The sequence below is a fragment of the Glycine max genome, chromosome 11, assembly GCF_000004515.6.
Source record: "Glycine max cultivar Williams 82 chromosome 11, Glycine_max_v4.0, whole genome shotgun sequence".
Lineage (NCBI taxonomy): Eukaryota > Viridiplantae > Streptophyta > Magnoliopsida > Fabales > Fabaceae > Glycine > Glycine max.
Window position 1 is genome coordinate 16,097,472 of NC_038247.2, and position 20,917 is coordinate 16,118,388.

Consider the following 20,917-nt stretch of genomic DNA (forward strand, 5'->3'; position numbering starts at 1 on the left):
CGTTGACCTAGTGGGCCAAAGCAATTCAAAGCCCCTCCTGACTTACCAGAACCAGTTGGTACTGCTCTTAGTCGCAGCAGTTATAAGAGCTCAGATATTCAATGCTGTTGATCAAAATTCAGATACTTAGAAGTTTTCACAGACGGTCAACACCTGCAACCAAAGAGTTCACCAACCAACCACCATGCTGGGAAACTATAAATTTTTGGGGTGGGAGGGACTGTGGGGCATGTGACATTCAAATGCCTCTAACAAGTTCAGCAGAAATTTTGCAGATCTTTGAATGTACACACCACACTTGACAGAGCTGGATTGACTTTCAAGCTTTTCTGACTTAGTCTACATCAGAAAGTGGGGTTCTCTCAACGGATTTAAGAACCATAAAGTGTATGATTAACCTAAGAAAGATCCTAACTGGCTAATCTACAAATTAACCAATGATGATATACCAAAAGAAAAAGAAAAAAAAAAAACTATGATGAATACTAATTAATAATGGAAAATCATATGTCAGCCTGGAAAGCATTCACCATCCACTCTTTCATGTATTTACTCGTGTTGTACTTGTCCCTACTTAAATCATTTCTGGTTATGTGTGTGTTGAAGAAATTTTAAACAATATCGGATATACATTCCGTATATTAACTCGATTAGAAGGGTGGTCAGATGTAGGAAATAGTATTACCTTATAAATGAATTAAGATTCTATGATAATGCTTTCTTGGGTTTTTTTTTTTTTTTCACTTTTCACACCCAGAGTCATTAGTGGAACTCAATAGTGCTTGGCCCATTAATGTGAGAGATCAATTATTTGCAAGTTGTAACATAAGCTGGAAGATACCTTTCTTTTCTCATAGTGCCAAGCTGTGTGTGTATCTGACTTTCTGCTCCAGAAAATGCATTTTTGGGCTGGTCCTCCATATGGGTAATAATTTTTTTATAAAAGGCAACTGGCTACTGTCAATTCTCCTACTCTGTCTTGTTTCCTAAGGCTCTCCCAAATTCATGCTTTTTGTAGCAGTTGGTGAGCCCGTTCTGTTCACTCCCCAACCAAAACTTCTGCTCCAAGCACCTTTCTATCTTTAAGAAAGCACCTTATATAATAACCAACACTCCTTAGAAACTTTAAAAGAAAAAAAATATCTATATATGTTATCTTAAATAAACATATAAAGAATTTTCATATAAATGGTAAAAGGACGATATGATTCTGTAAGTTACCGTGGGGTGCATGGCAGGTACATAACTATATATATCTATACATGTGTCTTGCTAAAATTTCGGGTCCATACATAAACTATTGATGCCATGGTGAGGAGAAGTAGTTAGCTGAATTTGCCAATATACCAACTTAAGAAAATTGCAACCTAACCAAAGCACTCTCATCAAGATTCTTCACTAAGTTTTCAGAGAATAATAAAACGGAGAAGTGTAGTCAAAGATTTAACATTTAATACTCTCTCGACGTATAACACCTTCCAAATCCAATACAAGAATTTTGATGGTGCCATATAATCAAGTTGGCTTGTGAGTAAAGGTGGCAGGAAAAAAACATTAAGTATTTGTTTAGAGAAGATAATTCCACTGTTAACTTCATAGCCTTTAACAGTCATATCTGTCATTTGGGCTTATTCTATAGTTTGTTAACAAAATAAACTACTTAGTCACATACCTTTAAAAGCTAGTCCTGTTTATAAGCACCCTCAGGAGAAAGAGAGCCATCATTCCAAGAAAAAGATAACAAGAAGAAAAAGAACAGAGAAAACTGGCCAAGGAGAGGAAAAGAGTGCTGTAGATTTTGGTGCAATAATGGCAACACCAAAACAGTCATATGAGCAGCAACAACAACAACAACCAAATGTGCAGCGAGTGAGGAACTCGGGGATGATTAACAGCAACCAGAGTCCAATGAGGGATGACAAGGAAGAGGAGATGTCAAGATCAGCTTTGGCAATGTTCCGAGCAAAGGAAGAAGAAATTGAAAGGAGAAAAATGGAGGTGAGGGATAAGGTTCACGCTTATCTCGGTCGAGTAGAGGAGGAAACAAAGCGCTTGGCTGAGATTAGAGAAGTAAGTTTAACAATACTGATTCTTTTCCTTTGAAGTTGTATTTGCTTTAGCTCTAAGCTTTCATGATTTATTATTTGGATTTTGGTTTTATATGTTTTACATATTAATCAATATATACCATGTATGATTCCACATTCTAGACATGGTTTTTGATGTTTACTAAGAAGCTACTAGTTATAGCTTCTAAGTCTCAGACCCAATTTCTTACTTCTCAACAGATTTCTAAACACACTAATTAGTAAACTTAAGGCATGGGAAAAAAAGTATAGAATCTATTGGTGTTTGTGAATCACACAGGTTAGTCTGATTAGAAAATTATGTTTCCATTTAATTTTCTCTTAAACCTTTTGAGCAAGAACTGAGGATAATCAGAAATTCCAAGGCAATTGTTGTGTCATGCGTGTAGTGTATTGGTTCTTAAACAATTTCTTAAATAGTAATTGTTTGAAAAACTGCATATCATGTTCTAGGAGCTTGAGGGTCTCACAGATCCATTGAGGAAGGAAGTTGCAATAGTTCGAAAGAAGATAGACAGTGTTAACAAAGAGTTAAAGCCACTGGGCCAAACCTGCCAGAGAAAGGTGAGGTTTTCCAACTGTTTACCAGTTGTTTACTTTTGAAATTTCTAAAATCTTTTTTTTTAGTCAGCAAATTGTAAATTGGTAAATGTTAGTTTTTTAGTTTTTGTTAGCAAAAGGATCGAATGTGTGACATTTCTAAAATCTTTACTTAAGCCTTAGGATTTGCTCAAGGTGGCAAAGTGATCCTCATGCTTACACAGCTTTTGATACAAGCACTTGAGCACTGCATTGAATTTTAATCAATTAACCATGCTTGCTTTCTTGGTCCCATATTGTCTCATCAGCTGGGAGGCAAAGTGGGCATCATTATTTAGTGGTTAAGGTGATCATTATTAATAATTGTGTTTAAATATCCACGTAGAAAATGATCAATTTGGTTCAATGGGAGATTTCAATTTCCTCATGCAAGCTTCTTTTGCATCATTATGCCCGGGAAAAAAAAATAGAAGAAAGATTGAAAAGGAAATATAAATTATTTTAAAGTTTAATTTATTGTTTAGTCTTTATACCTGCGCTAATTTTTTGTTTTAGTCCTGTAAGAACAATTTTTATGCTTTATTCCTTATGTCTCTATTTTGGGGAGGTTTTGTACTGTCACAAAACTAGCAATAAAGACTAGAACAGAAAAAAATTGTTTGTATAAGAATTAAAACAGTGTTTTTAAGTAACGAAGCTGAAAAAAAGGGCAGATACAGGGCTACTGATTAGGCCACTTTTTTTTTAGTAGCTTGTTAAAATATTAATTTTGTTAGTAGATGAGACTAAATCTAGCTTTTTCCTATTTTAACTTTTAGAATTATTTTTTGAAGTATCTTAATTTTTCTTTTTTGTGGGATCACAGGAGAGAGAATACAAGGAAGCCCTTGAAGTTTTCAATGAGAAAAACAAGGAAAAAGCTCAACTTGTTACCAAACTAATGGAGGTAAGAAATTCTTTGATGATTTGAGTGTTTGCAAAACTTTCTAAATTTGTTTCCTAATTTGTCTTTTTCCCTCATTATTCTGTGAACTTTGGGGTAGCTGGTGACTGAAAGCGAGAAGTTGAGGATGAAGAAGCTGGAGGAGTTAAGCAAAAACTTAGATACCCTGCATTGAATTGAAATGCTAATACAAAGTAACCTTACTTCTGGATATTCAGTGTGGTGATGTAACTAGAATCATGTCGTTGTATGTGACATAATTTGTGATTTCATTGTATTTTGCAGACTTAATTAGGAAATGTGCATTGGACACCTAAATTCTAAACATTACATAATTTCTTGTCATTTTATTTGAGATGTGATGATTCTGTCATCAAAAGCAAATTGAATACTCGGAAAGATCTAGTTAAACTAATCCACGCTTTCATGTTTCAACTTACGTTACTGATTTCACGAATACAAAAGTTTGCCATTTTAATAAAGTTGAAAGACTCGTTTTATTACTCAACATGTTCAACATTACCCGATACCAAATGTACAGCTATACTTCCAGATTTTTAGCATAGAAAATGATTTGTACATTATCTACGAGAAGAAAATTATTTTTATGTTGAAACTGCGTGTGTTTATGCTCTCTAACTTTATTCCATAATGTTTGACCCATTATTTTTCTTTTTATCTTATTGGGACACTTTTTCTATAGCGAGAGATCCGTTCATGATGCAATGAGCATATTTAAAAGGACAAAATGAAGGTGGTCTATACATTAACATTTCAACACCCTAAAAAAAACATTTCAAATTTATATGTAGTATTAACAATAGCAATTATGAGTCTTAATATAAAATACTAACAATTAACAATTAACCATTAATATTTGATAAATAAAAAATACCCTGTTACAATAATTTCGTTTCTCTAAGTTATGAAAATTTACAATCAATTGCTTAGGTGCTTTTATTATTGTTGTCTAATTAGAATTTGAGTTAGGGACCGCCATGCATCTAGGACTCTAGGTTGACGTGAGATCCCAAACCAAATTGAAGGAGAAAGCTTGGATTGGTTTGGATTTAAAAGTTACAAAATAATCATTTATAGGTACATAAGAAAAGAAAGCCATGGAAATATTCAAGATAAGTAAAAAATCTATAGACTTCTTAATTATCTTCTTCTATTTTATTTTTATTTATTTACTTTATTGTTTCTTCTTATGTGTTTTTATAATGATTTTTCCTTATTTTATTTATATGCTATAAGTTTTATTTTAATTATTTTATTATTATCTTTGTGTCTTTAGAGAGCAAAAGTCATGAGAGTATATAATTTTCTAATATTCTAGGAGGTAAAAAGATGTATGATGTTGTGTTGACAAAGACTCTTTGACCAGTAGAGAAAAAAGAGAAAAAACAGGATATACAAAGTAAAAACACATTACATTTTATAGACTTTTTAACTATTTTCTTTTGTATTATGTTTCTTTACTTTATTGTTTCTTCTAAGTATTTTTAAAGACAAAGAAGAAAAACTCTAATAATTTCCCCTTTATCTCATTCATATTATAAGTTTTTTATTTTTTTATTATTTGTGTGTCTTTAGGGAACGAAAGCATGTATGGTGTTATGTTGACAAAATCTTTGATGAAGAGAGAATATAGAAGAAATAAGGTAGGCAAAGTAAGAAAACTTCTAACATTTTATAGACTTTTATTTGTCTTATGTGTTATTTTTATTTACATTTCCAATTAATTTTATCTTTTATTAATTTCCTTTTTTTTTATTGCTCCTGTCTCTCATTTTTGTGTGCAGTTGAGGTATTTGAAGTTTGCATGTGATGAGCCTATAGGAAAGGAAAAAGAAGAAAGTAACATAATTGTGAAGAACAGGATGATATATATATATATATATATATCTTTTTGTCTTTGATCATGTCATACTTATAGTATTTAGTCGTACAAATTTATATTAAAATTGTTTTTTGAATTTGTATTTGGATAAAAAAATTGTTGATTTTACATTTGGATCATGAACATCAAATTATGAAAAAATGACTTAATAGATAGTTGATAATGTTAGAAAGTAATTTTATTGAACTTTTGTAAGGTGTTTAAGATGACTTTTCCTCTTGGGTGAAATTTATGAAATAAATTTCTGTAAGCCATTAAAACATTAAAACATGAATATCTCATTACAAAACATGAATCTTTAAGTTAATGTGTTTCTATAATGACTTCAACATAATATTATTCTTAATTTTTCTTCTTCTAAAAAAGTAAATAAAAAAGATTAATTAATTATTTTTCATTGACCTAGAAATTTCTTATTTATCAAATGCTAGTGAAAAAACAAACACCATTATATATTTCTATAATTTATTAATTTTGGGCTTAAATGTTTAAAAAATGATAACAAACTAAAAAACATTGTCAAAGGAAACATGATTTGAATGATTTTTTTTATTTTACAATTACAATTAGACAAATATTTAAATAATCTTTGCTTTCTACACATATTTATCTATTTCTCTTGCTTTTCTTTTCATCACATATCTTACTGTGAAATATATAAAAAAATTCTTAGAATTGAAGTATATACATCCTAAGAGTAAAAATAATTAAAGATTAAAATAAGAAGAAAAAAATTTAAAATAACATAATAATGTTACCATTTCAATATTTTACAAATGTTTTTATAGAATAATATTAAAGTATGTATCACAAATAATTTGATTAACTGTTTATAGATAAGTATGTATTTACATATCTAATATATTATTTTATCATGTTATTATAATAAACAAAATGTGTGATTGATTCATTAAAAACTAAGGAATGGGGTAATAAAAAAATATTTATTTAGTTTGATTTAAAAAATGATGGAGGAATAATATAAATAAAGAATTATAAAATGAAAAATTTGTAACTCACAAGAATCTGTGTATAACTTTTTTTGACTTTTTATTGTGCTAGAGGTACGTGAAGCAAAGGGGCTTCTCACCTCGTAACGCTCCGAACCTTCGTGTTCTCCCACGAAGGCATACCTGCGAGGCAACAAAGCCTGCAAGTTGGCGCAGAAGAATCTTCCCAACGAGTTTTACGAGACAGAGTGGGACACCGAAAGGGTATTTGGCGGAGGTGCCGGGGAGGATGGCGGCGGTGTTCTCCGCCGCGGTGATGGCGAGGAACAGGAAAGGATCGAGTGTGATGCACATGTTTTTGCATGATGTGGATTGAAAAGTGGAGAAGGTGTACGCGGGGGAAGAACTTGGTCAAGGGTCTTGGAAGGCTTTGGCACTTCCAGATACCTCCTTCTAACGACACACATGCTTCTTATTTTTGCTAGAAACTTTCTTCACCTCCTTCGCTAACAATTTCTATGATCATTTTTGTTTTTTTCTTCTCCTTTTTTTATTTTTTTGAATTATTTTTAATTTATAATACATTTATAAAATTTGTCTCCCTATTTTATTTATTACACTAAATTGGTTCTTTTTTTAATTTACTATTTGAATTTTCATATATTTTAAAATACATTATTTTAATCTCAAGAACTGATTTTATCTATTGAATTATGGTCATTGAAATAAGAAACACACTACTATTTTATCATTATATTCAAGTATTCATTTAAATAACTTATCCTTAAAAACACACTATTAATATAAGTTTTGTACAAAAGTAATTTAAGATTTAAATTTTACTCTTTTTTTAATTTATTATATTTTTATAATCTAATATATTATCTTTTAAATATATTTTTATAATCTAATATATTATCTTTTAAATATAATATATAAGATTAAATTTTGTTTTCACAAAAATTAGAATATGTAACTTATATAAGTTTTATTTTTATTTTATATATTATATTTTTTTTATAATCTTATGTATTTTTATCACACTACTCAAAACTTATTTTATAAAGTAAATATATAATATAAATTTTATCTTTAATGCATATTTTTTTACATAAATTATAATTTCATAAAATGATGGTATTTTATTATCTTTTTAATATTTATATATTTGATTTAATGATAATATTTTTTTATCTATATTAAGATATTCTTGTTATTTATTATAATAATATTTTTATTTATATTTTACTTTATTTAATTAGGTATGAATTTTTTTAAAGAATTAAATTATATAATAAAGATATATAATTAAATAAAATGACAGTAATTTTTATTTATTTTTTAAATATTTATGTATGTAATTTATTGACATTATTTTTTATCTATATTATAATAAATAACATAAATATCTTAATATAGATAAAAAATATTATTAGTAATTAAAAGCATTATTTTAAAAGATAAATAAATATATAAAATAAAACTTATATATATACATATTTTAATTTATGTGAAAATAGAATTTAATCTTATATATTATATTTTAAAAGATAATATATAAGATTATAAAAATATAATAAATTATAAAAAAATTAAATTTTGAACTATTTTCACATAAAACTTATATTAATACTATATTTTGAATCAATTATTCAAATGTGTAATAGTAAAAGAAATGTATAATTTTACTAAGAATCATGATTTTATTCCTTAAGCATTTTTATAAGTTATTATATTTTAAGAAAATAATGATCAACTCCAAGTCTAATCAACATTTAAAACTTAACGTCAATGATTAAAATCAAAACACTACGAGATTTTACAATTAAGTCTTTATAATATGATACTTATAAGATATAATTAAAAATATATCAATATAACTAATAAATTATAAACTTTTTTTTTTTATAAAAATAAGTATAAAATAATTAATAATGCTTTAAAATATATCACAATATTAAGAAATTATAAATATTAATGAAACATGATAATAAATTTTATGTTAAATAATAAAATAATTTAAAAAGTTTCAAAATATTTTTTTATATCTTTTTCTAGTGCAAATCAAATATTACACAATACAAATGGTATTATAATAAAATTTACATTATTCTATCTAGTACATAACCACATCAAATAATATATAACACAAAATTACTTGTAAATCAGACAATATATAATATAAAAAATTATCATATAACTCAATTATTTGTCCATTTTTATTCTATCTTTTTAACATATCAAACACACCTAAAAAAGCATATTAAACTAAAATTAATATACACATCAATTTTCATATAATAAAATATATTATTTTAATATATAAATTTTATAACAATAAAATATAAGAGCTCAATTTTAACATCGACTAATGTGACAACATCCTTCAATTTCAGGGCTTAAAGGGTCTAGTTACTCTTTTTATCAATGGCCAATTTAATTTTTTTTTGGTGTACTTTACTTTTTTTTAATAAAATATTCTAATAATTGAAAACTATGAGATTAATTTTCCAGCATTTCACCAAATTGAATTTTGCTTATCTCAACAAAATAATTTTCATTCACACACCAGTAAATTAAAATCTTATCAGCATGTTTAAAAAAATCAACCATACAGTATACTTCAATTAATTTGAAGAGTGTAAAGTTGATATATGAATTATTAATTACTTTTATTATTATTATTATTATTGTTGAAATTATGATTATTTGATTTGATAAATACACAGGCCTAATTTTTTAATAGAAACCCTAAAATCTTTCGAAATAATTTGAGTATTTTGTTTGTCCAGCCCACACAAAGCTGCCACTAGGAGGAGGAGAACGTAGAGTGAAAGAGAGGTTAACAATAACAATGGCGGCGACAGAGAGCACAGTAACTTCAAACCCTAGCAACAGAGAACGACCAAAGCCAAAGCCAAAGCTACTAGTCATAACGGGCCCCACCGCTTCCGGGAAGTCGAAGCTAGCCGTTGATTTGGCCTCCCACTTCCCCGTCGAACTCATCAACGCCGATTCCATGCAGGTCTACCGCGGCCTCGATGTTCTCACCAACAAACTCCCTCTCTCTCACCAGAACGGTACCACCCTGATTTTTCCCCATCCCAACAATCTCTTCCCGTTTCTGAAATCGCGTTTCGAATCTGTTGCAGGAGTTCCGCATCATCTCTTGGGTACCGTAAGCCCCAACGTGGAATTCACTGCCAAAGCGTTTCGGGATTCCGCTATTCCCGTAAGTCTCTAACGCTGAAGAATGAAGAGAATTAGTAACTTATTATTATTATTATTATTATTTTAGTCCTTTGATTGTTTTATATCTAACAATTTTATAAAGCTAACCTTATTATCATTATTTCATTTTTAGTCTTTGTTGCCCATATTATATTAGTTTTTTAATCTTGTAATTTGTTTTTTAATTCAATTTGATCCTTCCGTCAAAATTAGGTCCTGTTAAGAAATCGCAGTATGTTTGTGATGGTTTAAAACCGTTACTAAATAATTTTAAACCGTTATACAACGCACATTTCCTAATTTAATTTAGACAAAAGAATCGAATTAAATCAGTTTTAAAAAATTAGAGGATCAAATTGATCCCAAAAAAATTAGAGGACAACAAATTAATTTAACCTTAATATTATAAGTAAAAAATAGTAATTAATGTTACATTGACAAACTAAAATGACAATTATTTTAGGAACAATTTTTTTTTCTTGCACTACAATTATTATAGGATGGAAGGAGTATTATTTTTGGTATTGTAGTTTGTTACTGTATTTTTTTTTTTTTTTTTATATTTTCAGATTATTGATGATATATTGGCTCGTAATCACTTGCCTGTTATAGTTGGGGGCACTAATTACTATATCCAGGTTGGGATTTTGAATCATGCTTCATGTATTCTTTGTATCTCATTATGTTCTTCGTTTTATTTATTTAAATTTCTTTTAATGTCTAATAATGTACTTATGTGACTGAGTTCTACGTTTGTTTTGGGGGCATTTTTGCTTCTTTTCCTTCTTCAGGCTCTTGTGAGTCCGTTTCTTTTAGATGATTCTGCAGAAGATATGGATGAAAGCTGTTTGGGTGATCCAACTGGTACATTGCTATGTATTTGGTGGTTTATTTTACTTTTTTTGTTTTGTTTCTGTTCAATTAATGTATACTTAGCATTTATTGTATTTGTAAATTTATAGGGTCTGGTAACAATTTCATTGGTGAAAATGACTGTTCAAACAATAGTTATGACCTGCTTAAAGATATTGATCCAGTTGCAGCAAATAGAATCCATCCAAATAACCATAGAAAGGTTGGCGTGTAATTTGATTGTTTATTATTTATTCTTTTATAGACATATGCAAATGGCGATCTTATTTATGCAGTTAGAGTTACATATAGTCATACACAACAATTCTATGATGTTTTTCTGTTTATATTTTGTTTAATTTCCATGCATTGTCAACCTTAAATATCACCTTAAATTTGACTTTTAAAGTAGTTGTTATAAAAAGCAACAACCTTACTATAAAAGTATAAAAAATATTTACACTATCAGTGTATTTAAGTTAATTTCATATAACAGTATAAAGCATGTATAAATATGCTTGTTATTGTAAGTCTTGTGATTTTATAGTTCTTGCGTGCCGTACATATATTAGAATTTAGAAGCAATATGGGCTTTCAATTCATTTCTGAACATCTAAAATTATATGGAATGCCTAACTGGGGATGACATGTCTACACGTGTTTTTTGGGTTTCAGATAAATCAATATATTAATTTGTACAATCGCACTGGTGTTCTTCCTAGCAATATTTTTCAAGGAAAGGCAGCAGAGGTTTGTTTTCTTCTTTAGCACTCATTGATCAACTGGAAATTCAATAGTCTCTTTTCCCTTTGTCCATAAATATATGCTTTGATATACCTCAAGTTATTGCCTTATAAGTGATTGCTTCACAATTCACTGATTGCTTCACAATTCACTAATCAGGCTTCCTCACCATTTCCATTTTATTCTGTTGGTGGAAAATTGCTGTGGGCATCAAGTGGATTAATAATGGAAGAAGGATATTTAATTGCTCATGTTTTATTGCAGTATGTCTGTTGATTCTTTTTTCCATTTTAAATAATATTGGTCTTGCTTGTGGCAGGGCAGAAGTGGGGTCAAGTTGATAACTTAAGATATGATTGTTGTTTTATATGTGTGGATGCATCTCTCCCTGTACTGGACAGATATGTAGAGCAGAGGGTAGATTGCATGATGCATGAGGGATTACTCAATGAAGTCTATGACATTTATAACTTGAATGCAGTTTATACTAGAGGTTTGCGGCAAGCCATTGGTGTCCGTGAATTTGAGCCTCTTCTTAGAACTTGTGTTGTCAAAGACATGCATGAAAGAGAGAGGGAATTGACTGAAGGATCCAGCATAGAAAAGGGAGAGACATTATTTAATCATAATTTGATGGAGTTGGTGAGATCTTCCTCTAATACTGAATCCACAATTCTTTTGGAAGAAGCAATTGAAAAAGTAAAGCTTAATACCCGAAGACTTATTCGCCGTCAGGTAGAAATGTCATTTGTTTGTGACTTCCTTAAACAAGCATTTTTGAATGAAAATTTATTTGTTCGGGTATGCAAGGAAACTGAAAATGTCATTTTTTCTGATTTATCTCACTATAGAAAATTACCAGTACCACTGAGATACTTCATCTGAATTTTGACATAAAAGTTTGTAATGCCCTTTGTTCTTTTTTTAGAGCATTTAATTTAATTCACCTGGCATAGGTCTGTACAATATCAGTATTTCTTTGTTTTAGCTACAAGGCTTTTTGTAGAATTATTAGGTTTTTTTGTTTCTGTGCTTCCTTGAATTAATGTTATTGTCGCCTCTGGTTTTATGTAATCTTGTTATCTTAGTAGGGTACACCTTGTGCTCTACTTTATTCAATAATATTTAGCTTTTCAAAAAAACAATTAATGTCATTGTCTCTTGAGCAATGTAGCATATTGTCAGTAAGGACCAGTTAACTTAAAGAGGAAATAATATATTTGATCAGTATTCATTGGTGACAATTACTAAACCCTTCTGCATTGAATTGACTGGAGTTAGTATGGAAACTTTGAAGTCAGAGATTGATTTTGAAGCTTTGTTCATGACAGAAGAGGATGCTCAGTCGACTGCAAACTCTGTTTGGTTGGAACATACACTATGTTGATTCCACAGAATCAATATCAAGTAAGTTGTCTTAATATTGTTCCTGCATATTTTCTTTGTTTATCATTATCAATTAGCTCATTAAATATCTGGGATTAGATTCATTTGGTTATTTTATGTTTTAGGCAAATCAGAAGATGTATGGACCCGGCAAGTGGTTGAATCTGCTGTGAAGATAGTCAAATCTTTCCTGAGTGAGAATGGAACCATCTTTGGGACGTCAAATGACACGGGGATGAAAATAATCCAAAGGGACCTCTGGACTCAATACATATGCAAGGTTTGCTATATTGTTTTTGAATCAAATTGTCATGAGACATTATTCACTTTCATGACACTGAAAAAGATTTGCATTGTTTTGCATACATAATACCCTTCAACAACACCTCTTTTTATTCGAGAGAAGGGGAACATGGTAATCCTTATGGCTAGTTGTGCGTTGCAAGTTTTGGAGTCTTGGCGCAATGATATGCCACCAACTACAATTCACCACGGAAAAATTTAAGTGCAAATGAAGTTTAAAAAGTTTACATGCCTAATTTTTTCTCTGCATAAAATACACCGTGAAAATTGTGAGGCACACAAAGTACCATGTGTGGCTGTATTAGCATAACAATGTCACGTTGTATCTCTTCTGTTTATACCAAAAAAAATGGCTGAGTTAACCTTATTTTCTTCGCACATTCTCTTCCGTGTTATAATCATTTTTTGCAGTGGCACACAATGGTGCTGCATCATTGATTGTGTTCTCTTATGAACTTTTGTGTTTACAGGCCTGCGGAGATCGTGTGCTTAGAGGATTTCATGAATGGGAGCAACACAGACAAGGTCGAGGGCACCGAAAACGTATATCTCGTCTTAAGAGAAAGGCACAAGTTCCTGGTTTCGTGGAAGAGGTGAAGTATTCTGCGTCTGAACAGTTAGATATTTAAAGTAAGAAAGAATTTTAAGATTAAATGTTTTTCATTCCTAAGATTATGAATTTGTTTTAATCTTTATATAAGTTTTCTTTTCTTTTCTTTTATTTCTTATATTTAACAAAAAAAGGTATTGAGGACTGAGGATCAAGAATAATTCAAATTTAAGTAGGGATTGATTTCAAAATATGATTTATCTTTAACAATGAAAAATAATTCAGAACCAACGATTTATTTTGTATGTGGAAAAAGTTTGAAATTATCATGTTATAATATTTTATAATCTCACTAACACATACGGGTCAGTTTATATTGTTTTCGGGAGGAAAATAAATTTTGAATCAATCAATTGTTATTGTTTTGGATTTTTCTATTTTCGCACAACTCGAACTTAACCAACTCGATGAAGAATGATTTGGTTTGTTGGCTCAACGAGTCTCTCTATTATACAAGTGTGCAAAATGCTGTTTTGTTTTTAAAGAAAAATACATGGTGCTGTACTAAAAAAAATTTTGCGCAAAAATTCACACTTAAGACTTAAGAGCATAATCTTCATGAATTCCAAAACGAAAACATTTGAAATGAGATTTAAGAAATCATCACAGATACTGGTTGGAACTTACATGAGTATAGGATGGTGGTTCTAGTGAAATAACAAGAGCATGGTGATACATCCACCATTGCCAATGAAGGAGAAGGAATGTGACTGACATCTGCTACTGCATGATGCATGAGGCAGTGGATCTCATCGACGTGACAGAGTGGGTGACGAGCTTGTGCGATGAAATGAGTAATGAGTTAGGGAAGAAATGAAATGAAATCTTCGGTTCTTTTATTGCATCACTCACACAATCAAAAGTAAGAAAACAATACAAATATTAATAATAAATATGGCTTGCAAAATTTTTTTGGATCACCAGTATTTAAATCACAAGTAAAATTAATCTTTGATCTAATAAATAAGAAGACATACCAGATCTTTAACCCAGAACTAAAATAAATAAATTACTTGATTCATGTTTTTTAAATCAAAGATTCTGTTCCGAGGTCATGGGGTTTGCAAAACTTTTTTTTTTTTTTTTGTGAGAATGAGCGGCAAAAGCCCCTAAGAAAAAACTTTATTTATAAACGACGAGGGAAAAAAATTACAGCTACATCTGCTAACGCTGGGAGAGACAAGAACCCAGGAATTACATAAAAAATTCTATCCTCCCCATCGGTTTGCCAAACCTGATACTCAAATTAAGTGAGTTTGGTTTGGTTGAGTTGAATGTGATTAAGTTGAAAACTTCGATTCAATTAAATTGGTTCGATTTGAATTCACGAATTTGTCAGGTTGTTTCGGACTAATGCACACCCTAATAACATGATTTATCAAACTTTTTTAATGATCTATATTATATTACACCATCATATCGCTTGTGGTGCATTAAAATTAAATTTATCAAGAAAAAGGAAAATATTTAAAAAATTTGTTACATTTTTTTTTGTGAATGACCCCCCAAAAATTGTTACATTATCTTCAAATTACAAATTATTATATATAATAAATTTATTAATTTTTATAATAATTACTTTCAGTAGTAACCATACAAGTTTATTAAACTCAATGCTTGTTGTTTCCGAAATCCTTCACCAAAATTACGAAAGAATTTGGTCGTGGATCGCAGCATATGCACGTGTGATGCAATATCGGTATAAAGTATAAACCCGTGCTATCAAGATTCAAAACTAACACCTTTATAATGTGGAAAAGCATTTTGTTTTGCCTTGTTTTGTTGGAAAAATGCTTCCAAGGGTGACTTATGCTGGACTTTCTGTCATATATGGTCGATAAGGGTAAAATTATATTGTAGCTGGATGGAACAATGACCTTCATTGAGAATAAAACCATCCATCAATTTAAGAAAGTAAATGGTACAAGATAGTAGTTTTGACTTACAGGGTCGGGACCATCTTAATTACGTCTATGTTGTGATCATTTTTTGCTTTCTCACAGGTCACAGCGTATCTTGCGACTCCGTGTGTGTTTGAATTCAATTTGAATTTATAAAATTAAGTTGAAATGGCATGCAACTGGTGTGAATTTGGGTAAATTTTTAGTTTTTATATTATATTGGGAAATTAATAATGAATTTAAAATTAATTTAAAGTTAAAATAACTTTAAATATTTTTGTGTTGAAGATTTTTTTACTACTAGTTTTCTTTTAATTAACAAATCCAAACATATATACTATTTCACTTCAAAAATAATATTATAAACACTGATCATCCATACACACAAACACCCTTTGTGGAAAATGACTAATACTCGATTTATTAAAATATAGTATATGCTGCGAGAGCCAATTCTCTCACGTACGTGTCTCTTTACCACGACAAAATCATGTAAGAATGATTTAGCTGTTTATATTCTATACTTTATAAAGACAAACAAACGGCCCCTTTACACGTTTTCTGAATTAAGATTTTTGCTTTTCTCTCATTCCTCGTGGCCACTACTTTTTTCGCTCTTGTAGAATATTAGAGGATGATGAAGCAAATTCCGAACCGCAACATACTCGAGAGTTCAGAAGATTAGAATAGCACAACAGCTTCTGTAAGAAATTGTCAAGCAAATTTTGGGTGGTCAAGAAGACAGGTGGACCACAAAAGACTTGAACTCTTTTACTCAGAATGTGGACATGCACAAAGAATACCGTAGTTTTAGATGCCATAAATGTCTGAGATGTTAGTTTATTTATTTTATTTTATTTCTGTTATTCCCTATGCTGAATCTTTTGTTCCTAGAAGATTGGTTGCTTAGTGCATGTTTGGTTCATCGAACACGAAACCGAGACTGTTTCACCGCAGAAACATGGGTATTGTTGCTTTTTCAGCCTTTGTTTTGGCTTGTTATTCCTTCGTGATCCAAATACGTACATGCTTAGTAGGTCTGGTGCATTTAAAGGAAAGATATTAAACTCCATCACTTGGATTCAGACTTATAATTTATTTGTATTAAAGTTTGAAAAATATTTTTACAAATTAATTGTAAGCATGAGAACGAATTCTAACATACCAAATGAGAAAGAAAGAAATTAATGATAAATAAATATACAGATATTGATCTAAACATGCAAATCAATTTAAATGACATATTCAGATCAAACAACGGAAATTAAATATTACGAGCGTACCTTCAGCCATTTCAAATCAAACGCGAAACGGCGCATACATGAACCTGAAGACAATTTTGTTCTTCGAGACCCTTACTCGCTCTGAATAGATGATATATTTTTCTGAATAGAAAAGTGAGTTTGGTGATACAAAACTGAGAGCACCCTATCCTATTTATAGAGTCTGTCCATCATAGAGCTCAACCAACTTGTTATCAGAACGTGGGCTTGAGGATATGTACGTGAGTTTGTTACTGAAGGTGATAGTGATAAGGGGGTTCAATGTGGATGGAAAATGGACCAGGTACAAAAATAACAAAATTTCCAAAATTTGCAACGGGAAATAAATAAAACAGAACGTGAAATGTGGGAAAAAAAATAAAGCTTGAACGTGGGCCACTCCATCATTCTCCCACTTGGTCCATTTAACTCAACATCAACCGTAATAAGAAACAAAATATATGAGTCATGACGATAGGTCCTCTGATGATAAGTAATATCTTTCATGTACCACAATATATCAAGTCTCTCAACACTAGCTCTCAACTTAATGAATAAACCATATGTTTATTCTATATCTAAATCGAATGATTTTTCTCGAAATAAATAAATATGTACACAAAACCATATGAGAAAATATCTAATTGAATAAGAGTTTCATTGAAAATAACAAATGTATGATAATGAAATTACATCATGGAACCAAGTCTCATTCGTACTACATGATCCTTAAAATTCTTTGGTGGCATGCCTTTAGTTAAAGGATCAGCAATCATCAACTAAGTGTTGATGTGTTCAATGACCACTTTCTTTTCTTTAACACGTTCTCTTATGGCTAAGTACTTGATGTCGATGTGCTTACTTCGACTTCCACTTTTGTTGTTTTTAGCCATAAACACCACAACAAAGTTGTCACAATACAACTTTAATGGCCTAGAAATAGAACTCTAAGGCCAAACATGAAACTCTTTAACCATACACCATGCGAGGTAGCCTTAAAACAGGAAACGAACTCAGCCTCCATAGTGGAAGTAACAGTTAAGGTTTACTTGACACTTCTCCAAGATACAGCTCCATTGGCTAACATAAAAATATAACCAGATGTTGATTTTCGTGAATCAACACAACCAGCAAAGTCTGAGTCGGAGTAGCCAATCACTTCCAGACAATCAATTTGTCTGTACATGAGCATGTAATCCTTTGTTCCTTGAAGATATCTCATCACTTTCTTTGCAGCATTCCAGTGGTCAATACCTGGATTACTTTGATATCTTCCCAAGACTCCAACAATGAACGCAATATCAGGTCTAGTGCAAACCTGAGCATACATAAGGCTTCCAACTGCTAAAGCATATGAAATATTTTTCATGTGTTCCCGCTCAAAATCATTTTTGGGGCACTGACTCAAAGTGAGTTTGTCACCCTTCACAATGGGAGCTACACTTGGTGAACAATCTCTCATGTTAAATCTCTCTAAAACTTTGTTGATATAGGTTTCTTGAGACAAGCCTAAAATGCCTTGAGATCTTTCTCTATGGATCTTTATGCCTATGACATAAGATGCCTCTCCCATATCCTCCATGTCAATGTTCTTTGAGAGAAATTATTTCACCTCATATAGCATACCCTTATCATTAGTCGCGAGCAGAATATCATTTACGTATAATACAAGGAAACAAATCTTACTCCCATTGACCTTCTGGTATATACAGTGATCCATGGCATTCTCTTCAAAGCTGAATGAAGAAATGACCTCATGAAATTTTAAATACCACTGGCAGGAGGCTTGTTTCAATCCATAGATGGACTTATTAAGCTTGCAGACTAAGTGCTCACCAACACTAGATAAGAATTCCTCAAGTTGTTTCATGTAAACCTCTTCTTCTAGATCACCATTCAGGAACACCATTTTCACATCCATTTGATGCAACTGAAGATCAAAATGAGCTACTAATTCCAAAATTACTCGAAGAGAGTCTTTTTTAGATACATGGGAAAATGTCTTTGTGTAATTGATTCCTTCTCTTTGAGTGAATCCTTTAGCAACAAGTCTTGCCTTATGTCTCTCAATGTTGCCTTCTGAGTCTTTCTTTGTTTTGAAGACCCATCTACATCCGATGGCTTTTACACCAACAGGAAACTCAACGAGATCCCAAACTTGGTTAGATGCCATAGAATCCATCTCATCCCTCATAGCATTATACCACAAATTTGATTCCTTAGAACTCATGACTTGTGAAAACGTCTCAGGATCATTTTTGGCTCCAATTTTGTAGTCTGATTCTTGTAGGTACACTACATAATCACTAGGAATTGCTGTCCTTTTTACTCTAGTAGATCTTTTTAATGTTGCTTGATCATCCTGCTGAGGAACTAGTTCAACCGGTTCTTCACCAGTTTGTTCAATATCATCATGTTGTTCCTCATAAACAACTTGATCTACATGATCACTTTCAACAGCTTGTGGAACTTCAATCACTGGTTGTCTAACACCCATTTTAACTTGAGGGGTGGGAATGACTACCAACCTATTACTTGTCCCAGAAGGTTCAACTTCATAATGATCCCTTTCAGAAGAAATGTTCTGAAATTGATCACTCCCACTGATCAAGTCATTTTCAAGAAACTTTGCATTCCTTGATTCCACAATCCTAGTGTTGTGGGATGGACAATAGAACATATACCCTTTAGACCTTTCAGCATATCCAATGAAATACTCAGTAATAGTCCTAGGGTCTAGTTTCTTCTCTTATGGATTATAAATTCTTACTTCAGACGGGCATCCCCAAACGCGTATATGTCGCAAACTTGGTTTCCAACCCTTGAATAACTCAAAAGGTGTCTTTGAGACAACCTTGGTTAGAACTCAGTTTAATATATACGCAGCCGTCTTAAGAGCATCAATCCACAAAAATTGAGGAAGTTTTACATTACTCCTCATGCTTCTCACCATGTCTAATAAGGTTCAATTTCTTCGTTCTGCCACACCATTCTGATCTGGCGAACCAGGCATAGTGTATTGGGCAACAATCTCATGTTCTTGAAGAAATTTCGCAAATGAACCTGGTGCTTGTCCATCCTCTATGTATCTACCATAGTACTCCCCACCTCTATCTGATCTCACGATCTTAATTTGTTTTCCACATTGTTTCTCAACTTCAGTCTTAAAAACTTTAAAGGCATCTAAAGCTTCATTCTTAGAATGAAGTAAGTAGAGATACATATATCGTGAATAATCATCTATAAAGGTTATGAAGTATTTTGGACTATTTGCATTCATGTCTGGACAACATATGTCTGTATGTATGATTTCTAATAAATTAGAACTCCTCTTTGCACCCTTTTTAGACTTGTTAGTTTGCTTATCCTTAATGCAATCTACACAAGTCTCAAAATCAACGAAATCCAAAGTACTAAGTACTCTTTCATTTACTAATCGCTTGATTCTCTCAATAGAGATATGTCCTAATCTCCGGTGTCACAACATAGAGGATTCTTCATTCATAATATATCATTTTAACCCAACAGAAACGTGCATAGAATTATAAGTAGCGTCGCTTATAAATTCAATCGAATAAAGACCATCAACCAATTGACCACAACTAATAATTAAAACCAAAGTCTGTAAAATTAAAATAGAATCCCAAAGGTGCAAGTTTAGAAACAGAAATTAAGTTTTTACAAAATCTAGGAACATAAAAAACTTTCTCCAAATGTAATTTAAAACCACTACTTAAAACTAAGACGCACGTTCCAATGGCCTCTACATGCGAGCTCATCCTACTCCCTGAGTAGATGCACTGCTCACTTCCCACTGGCTTCCTTAAGCTTTCCATATCCTGCAAGGTATTAGAAACATGGATTGTAGAACCAAAGTCAATCCACCATGTATTATGATTCACATTAATCATATTAGATTCATAACAAACGAAAGTAAATGGTATACCTTTCTTCTCAAACCAACTTTTAAATTTGGGGCAGTCCTTCTTTATGTGTCCTTTCTTTTTACAGAAGAAACACTTTGACTCCTTTTTAATTGTTGGTTGAGTCGGAATCCTTCCTTTATTGGTGCCTACAGACTTTTTCCTATCCTTTCCAAAAGTAAAAGTAGTTAAATTTACATTCTCACCCTCTTCCATTATCAATCTCTTCTTCTTGAACATACATGGTCATCAGTTCATTAATAGATCATTTATCCTTATGTG

General features: G+C 31.2%; 2 protein-coding genes across 3 annotated transcripts; both read left to right on the top strand.

Annotated features, from left to right (window-relative positions):
* Window positions 1-1,723: 1,723 nt before the first annotated feature.
* On the top strand, window positions 1,724-3,981 carry LOC100796368 (uncharacterized). Its single transcript, NM_001254446.2, is given in 4 exon segments — window positions 1,724-2,070; window positions 2,541-2,651; window positions 3,493-3,573; window positions 3,671-3,981. Coding segments are annotated over 4 exon segments (528 nt in total). The 5' UTR covers window positions 1,724-1,809; the 3' UTR covers window positions 3,746-3,981.
* A 5,184-nt stretch (window positions 3,982-9,165) lies between these two features.
* On the top strand, window positions 9,166-13,655 carry LOC100792690 (tRNA dimethylallyltransferase 2). Of its 2 annotated transcripts, XM_003539130.5 has the most exons (10): window positions 9,168-9,503; window positions 9,576-9,655; window positions 10,224-10,292; window positions 10,446-10,518; window positions 10,617-10,729; window positions 11,182-11,256; window positions 11,575-11,985; window positions 12,582-12,657; window positions 12,762-12,916; window positions 13,410-13,655. In XM_003539130.5, exons 1-10 carry the CDS (start codon window positions 9,278-9,280, stop codon window positions 13,566-13,568), a joined length of 1,437 nt encoding a protein of 478 aa, XP_003539178.1. In that variant the 5' UTR covers window positions 9,168-9,277; the 3' UTR covers window positions 13,569-13,655. The 2 variants fall into 2 exon arrangements, with proteins under 2 accessions (XP_040862943.1, XP_003539178.1); XM_041007009.1 differs by lacking the exon at window positions 10,224-10,292 and having other exon boundaries at window positions 9,166-9,503.
* Window positions 13,656-20,917: the final 7,262 nt, after the last annotated feature.